Source organism: Eulemur rufifrons, chromosome 23, assembly GCF_041146395.1.
Source record: "Eulemur rufifrons isolate Redbay chromosome 23, OSU_ERuf_1, whole genome shotgun sequence".
NCBI lineage: Eukaryota > Metazoa > Chordata > Mammalia > Primates > Lemuridae > Eulemur > Eulemur rufifrons.
The window spans coordinates 1,562,454-1,568,690 of NC_091005.1; the positions used below are offsets into that span (position 1 = coordinate 1,562,454).

Below are 6,237 nucleotides of genomic sequence, written 5' to 3' on the forward strand. Positions count from 1 at the left end.
GAAAAATAAGTATTCAGAATTACCCACGTTGTAAATTTTTAAAAGTCTAGAGATCCAAAGCCTATGTCTTGGGACTTTGGAAGATAAGTCTGCAATCCCAATCCCAACAAAATACTCATGAGATTTTATTTCTAGCTGATACAATTTTAAAGGCCAGGTACAAATGTTATACATTTTTATTTTTGTTCTTTTTTTTTAGGAAAAAATACACAAAAGGCAAAACATCCTCAAATTGTCATTTTATACAGTGCAGAAGTAAATTTAAAATACGTGTCACAAACGCTGCACCCCAGCAGCCAAAATACTAAAAAAGGAGGGTAGTCCTTCATATTATATATATATTTATATAAAACATATGGAAATTTGTTTTTACACAGATTGGTCTTTGTTTCAAATTTACAATGGTTATCTAAAAAAAAAAAAAAATTCTACACGGCAAATATTGCCAACAAAGTTACACCATTAATACTGATAAACGGAGGCGCCTACGAGGTGTTTCGATTATTAGGGGAAGAAAGTAGAATAAATAACAGATGAGCCTTGCTATAGTTTCAAAAGTGCCTTAACCTTTCTGAGTCACCGCAATCCTGAATACGCGCGGTCGCCGGGCCTTCCCAGTCCCTGCGTCGCGCTGCGTTCGGCTCATTCTCGGACCAGAAAGTTTACAGTAGAGATCGGGAGAGAGAAAAATACCCACCGGAAAAAAAAAATTAAATTCAAGACAAAACAAAACAAAAGAAGCTGAAGAGAAGGAAAAGGAGGAAGGTGGGAGGGACGGCAGAGGCCCGGACAGCCGCTCGCTTCTTGGCTCGGACAATTTTCTTTTCAAAGACGAACAGTGGCTTCAGAAATGCAAGTTGTTCGCACAAAGATCCACCTGCGGTTGCTGGAGGAGGCTTCCGAGGTGGGGAGGGGGAACTGGAGCTCTGGTCCCCTCCCCCTCCGGCAAAAGACGGCTCTAAAAGGACACTTGCGCATTCCATGACATTCTTTCAAAAAATTAAAAATAAAAAGATAAATACTCAACCAAAAAATAAAGTATTTGATAAGGATTGGTCTCACATGTTTGCCTTCCTTCTAAAAATTCTTCCCCCCCTTTTGCCACTGGAGGGGGAAGAGGGGACCTCAGCAGATTCTTGCTTAGATGTCAGGGCTTCCCCCAACTCGGCGCCTTCTCGGCCGATCGCAACAGGATCAAAAATAGATATTTATTCTCCAACAGCTGCAGTCAGATCAGACCCCACCACCACCATTTTTAAAATTTTTGAAGGGGTGGGGAAGGAGGTGACGGCCACAGCGCCGGGTCTCTGCGTTGGGGATTCCTTTCCATACAATCCGCTTGGGGAGAGGTCAAACCCTTTTCTTCTGCCGACGGTTATACCTCGAGAATAAAGCAGTTTCTTGCGCTGGGTTCCGAGGTCCCTGCCCCGGCCGTCCTGTGCCGGGAGGGCCCGGGGGGACGCAGCCTCACATCACGCACGGCTTGATGTCTTGGTAGGTGACCTGCTGGTGGTAGTAGGAGCCGCCGCCGGCCGAGTGCATGGACGAGGACGCCATGGCGTTGAAAGAGAAGACAAACTCCTTTCGGTCACACATGCTGGGCGACTGCGAGTGATACCTGGGGATGCCTGCAAGGCGAGGTGACAGGGATTGGGGGAGCAAAAGAGTTAGTATCTGGAGCCAGAGTTCAAGGCAGAGAACCACCGCTGCACCCCGGGCGCATGGGTCAGGCACCGGGCCTCCCCACGCTGCAACCGCCTCCCCTACTTCCCGGCCCTCGGTAAGGCCAGTGGCCCCGGGGCAGCGAGCGCTTTCTGCTGGACGCCCCAGGGAAAGATCCTGCAGCCCCGGTGGTGAGCCTTGCTCCCCGCAGCGCCTGCTGCCCCCGCCTGTCCCTCCTTGGACACTCTCTGATGTGGGGGCTTCCTGGAGCACAAGGGGAAGGGGTGAGGGAGTCCAGCTCCCCGCAACAGACTCCCGGCAGGGCCCCAGTGGCCCTACCTCGGGCCACAGCCAGCAGAGCCTTCTCTGAAGACCGGACACCAGGGGGAGGCCAGGTTGGAGGGAGAGGCCAGTGCCCTGTGGGCAAGCACCCCACCTTTAGCAGGGGCAGGAAGAGGCTTCCCCAGAGGAAGGGTCCCTTGGAGAACAGGTCCCCCCCCCCCAGGCAGCTGGAGCCCAGTAGTTGAAACAGCCCAAGCGGGGCGTCCCCTGCGGAGAGGCGGCCTACCCGCCTCCAGGCCCAGCGCCTGCCTCCTGCGGGCTGCTGACAGCTGACCCCTGACAGCCCCTGCTGAGCTCACGCCAACCTTTCCAGAACCAGGCCCAGAAGGTTGCTGGGGGGCGCCGAGGTGGGCTGTTCTGGAGGGGAGATGGCTGCGCACCCTCTTTCTCGGATGGCTTGGTGTGTTTAGGGCTGAGGGGATGTAGCGACCTGAAAACCTGGATCCTGAGAAACAAAGTCTGTGCGGCCTGTAGCTCTGGCCCTCGCTGGGCCTGGCCACCCTGCCTTTGTTACCAGAAAATGCCCTGGACTCCACTGCGGCAGTGCCAGGCCTGGTCCCCTGAAAAGCTGGGGCTGAGCCTCCGAGCGCTGGGCCCAGGCTGCTTTGGGCCTAACTCTTCCGTTCTGCCCAGGCCCCGCGGCAGAGGCGGCTCTCCAGGCAGCCTGCTGGGGCGACCACTGGGGGACCATGGGCCAGCTGGCCAGGGCTGGGACCCCGGCTGCACACTGGGACCAGAAATGAGGTGCGAGGGGACTTAAGGAACCCACAAGGACTTAGAGTATCGGGGTCTGGGACTTCTTGGTAACATGGGCCTACCTGACAGGCTTGGGGCAGCCAGCGGTGGAGAGTTGGAACTTTCTGAGAAACAAACTGGCCTAAATAGGGGTCCAAAGATGCAATCACCCCTCAAAGGGGGAGAGGTGGGGCCGAGAGGCGCCCCGGGGCAGCTGGCACCTTCCCTCAGCATTGGGGTTTGCCCTGCGGAAGTGGAGGTGGGCTCGCCGGGGTGGTCGGCGTGTTTGGGGCTGGGTTCACAGCCACTCACAGATGCAGGACTGCCGGGACGAGGGCAGTCCCCGGCCCCCACTCACCTTGCAGCTCGGCTGGGGTGTTGTGGCTGTTCTGGTGCAGGTAGGGCTGGTCCAGGGAGTGCGTGGAGAGGCTGCCGGACAGGGGGTTGGCTGCAGGGTTGCAGGGGGACAAGGGCTGCTGCTTGATGTAGGAGGCGCCGCTGTTGAGCGCCGCGGAGGCCGAGGGCGGCCAGGCGGCCGCCGATCCCGAGTACACGGCGTGGGGCTCCATGACCGCGCCGGCGCCGGCGGGCAGCAGCGGGGAGGCCGGCACCGAGCTGTCGTGGTGCGGGTACTCGCCGGCCGCCGCCCCGCCGCAGCTGCCCATGTACGAGTGGCCGCCGTTGGAGGGCAGGTGGGGCACCGAGTGGCTGGGCAAGGCCATGCCGTCCACGTTGCCCGGCAGGTGGCCGTTCATCACGCCCAGGCCGCTCTCCAGCGCCAGGCTGTTGGGCGGGCACGAGAGGCCGCCGGCGGAGCCCTGGAAGCCGTAGGTGTCCGGGAGGTGGTTGAAGCTGAGCCCGTTCACCATGCTGTACATGGGCTTGAGCGCCTGGCATTTCCTTCGGAAGCCGCGCGGCCGTCGCCGAAAGGAACCCTCCTCGAACATGAACTCGCTGGCCGGGTCGATGGTCCAGTAGTGGCCCTTGCCGGGCCGCCCGAGCCCCTTGGGCAGCTTGATGAAGCACTCGTTGAGCGAGAGGTTGTGGCGCACGGAGTTCTTCCAGCCCTGGTAGGAGCCGCGGAAGAAGGGGAAGCGGCTCTGCAGAAACTGGTAGATCTCGCTGAGCGTCAGGCGCTTGGTGGGCGAGCTCTGGATGGCCATGACGATGAGCGCGATGTACGAGTAGGGCGGCTTCTCCGGGCGCCGGATGCCGGCGTTCGTCTTCTTCGCCTTGGACGGGCCGGACGACGCGGGGTCCATGGCCGCGCCGCCTCCCCCGCCGCCGCCGCCGCCGCCGCCGCCGTGCGGTGGCTGCTGCTTCTCGGGCGCCGAAGACATCGGGTGGCTGCTGCCGCCGCCGCCGCTGCCGCCGCTGCTCTGCGCTGCAGACAAGCCGGGAGGAGGAGGAGGAGGAGGAAGAGGAGGAGGAGGGGGAGGAGGACGAGGGGGAGGGGGCTGCGCGCGCGGGGCTGGCTGCACCTCTGCCGTCATCGGCGGCCACTTCTCCCGAGCGAGCCTGGCGCGCACTCCCCCGCTCGCCCGCCCGCCCTCCCCGAGGAGCTGCTGGATCCGCAGGCGGTTGGCTCAGAGCCCCCCTCTCTCCAGCTCCCTCCTCCCCCGACTCTCTCCTCCCTCTTTCGCTCTCGCCCTCCCACAAGGGAAGGAGCGGAGCTGAGGCCGAGGGCAGCCCGGGCGGAGGCCGCGCGGAAGCTCCCCCCCGCCCCGGTTTTGTAGGGGGAGGCACCACCTCCAGGGCCTGCGGCCGTGCGCCCAGGCCCGGAGCAGCGCTGGGTCGCCGCCGCCCGCGGCGCTCGGCTCCACGAATCCAGCTGAGGCCGCTTTCCCTGCGTCTCCGCGCGGCGGCGTCTCGCGGGCGGGCGCAAGACCCTCTAGGAGTTCCCTCCCTCCCGGCCCCCCTCCGGCCCCCCTCCGGCCCCCGCCTTGGTGGGCGCTTAAAGAGCCCCCACCCTCGCCGCCCCGCGGCCGCCAGCAGAACCCGCCCCTCCTCCACCAACCTGGCGAGCAAGTGTTAATGCGCCCTCCGCCCCAGGCTCAGCCCCGATGCGCGCAGACCTCCGCCTTCCCCGCCCGGGCGGCGCGGCGGGAAACGCTCCCTGGACCCGGGCCTTCCCCGACGCGCACAGCCCAGTGGCAAATCGCAAGTGTAGCGGCGGCGGCGGCGGCGGCGGCCGCCAGATCGTGACCATCGCGGGCACAGCCGGCTTGGCTCCGGGTCCCCGCGCCGGTCGGCGTAAGTTCCCGCGAGGGACCGCCTACCCACTCTCCCCGCCCCGGGAAGGACTGCGCCGCGCCCGGGATTTTTCGGACTCGCCCAGCAGCGCGCTAGCGAGCGGGCAGCCGCCGGGGCCGAGCGCAGACGGAAAACGAAAGCGCAGGGCGGGTCTCGGCCGCTTTGTCCTGGCGCCGCGGGCCTGACGGGGGCAAGGGAGAACCCGCTAGCCCAGCAGGGACCCAAACCGCACAGGCTCCCGGAAAACCGGCCTACTCACTCACCCCTGCGTGCACATACTCGTGCACTTATGCACACTTAGCACACACATACATGCCTGATGCACATGCAAACCCGGTAAATTACACGTAGACCTGCAAACACACCTATGCGTGCGTTCCCACTCACGCGCAGAGGGCGCTCGGGCATGTGCGCGCCCGCCAGTGCGCTCGCTCACACAATAGGCACACAGGCGCTTGGGTTCTCACTCCGACTCGCGTACACACGCCACGCTCTGATCTGAACTCACACGCAGCCCAGCTGCTCTCCCCACCACACACACACGCTGAAAACCCGCCTATTTGGCCCTGCGGCCCTGGCGGCCCCATTTTCCAAGCGCAGGTTCCGATTTCCCGAGAGATGGCAAAGGCCCTGGCAGGAAGTTTACAGGGCTTAACGTAAACACGTTCTGGGTGATTCTTTAATAATAATAATAGAGAATCCCGCTCGCGGGGCGGGGGTGGGGGGAGTTGGCCTAATGCCCCTGTGGGCTCAGCCTGCCGCCGCCGCGGGGCCTCTGACATTGCGCGCCAGGCCAGGTTCCTGAAAGCAGACGGCGCGGGCGGGAAGCGCCGGCCCGGGCGGCCCTAGCGCTCCTGGCTGACAGCCCGAGGGGGACGCACGCAGGCCTCCCAACGCCACCCCACCGTCGTAGCGCAGGGGTGAGGGGCGGTGGAGCCAGGGAAAGGTGGTGCTGAGCGCGGAGCGCAGGACCGCACAGGAGCCCCGGCGCGATGCGACACGCACAGACCCGGTGAGTGCCATTCTCGCGCAGACCGCTGGGCGCAGGGCAGGCTTCTCTCGCCAGGGTCCCGGGTCCGGAGGAGGGCGCAAGGGGTGTTTTAGCGGGTCATCGCGAAAAGCGGAGCGGCCGTGCCCGGCGCGAGCTGGGGTGAGAGGCTTGTGCTGGGCTCGGACCAGGGCCCGCGGCGCTTTCAAAGCCCAGCGACCTCTCGTGCTTCTCCGGACTCCTTTTCCCCCGCCGAC

At 62.7% G+C, this 6,237-nt stretch overlaps 1 protein-coding gene across 1 annotated transcript; it reads right to left on the reverse strand.

Moving 5' to 3' along the window:
• Nucleotides 1-508: 508 nt before the first annotated feature.
• On the reverse strand, nt 509-4,079 carry FOXF1 (forkhead box F1). Its single transcript, XM_069456437.1, has 2 exons — nt 3,098-4,079; nt 509-1,628 (listed from the first exon to the last, which is right to left on the reverse strand). Exons 1-2 carry the CDS (start codon nt 4,077-4,079, stop codon nt 1,468-1,470), a joined length of 1,143 nt encoding a protein of 380 aa, XP_069312538.1. The 3' UTR covers nt 509-1,467.
• Nucleotides 4,080-6,237: the final 2,158 nt, after the last annotated feature.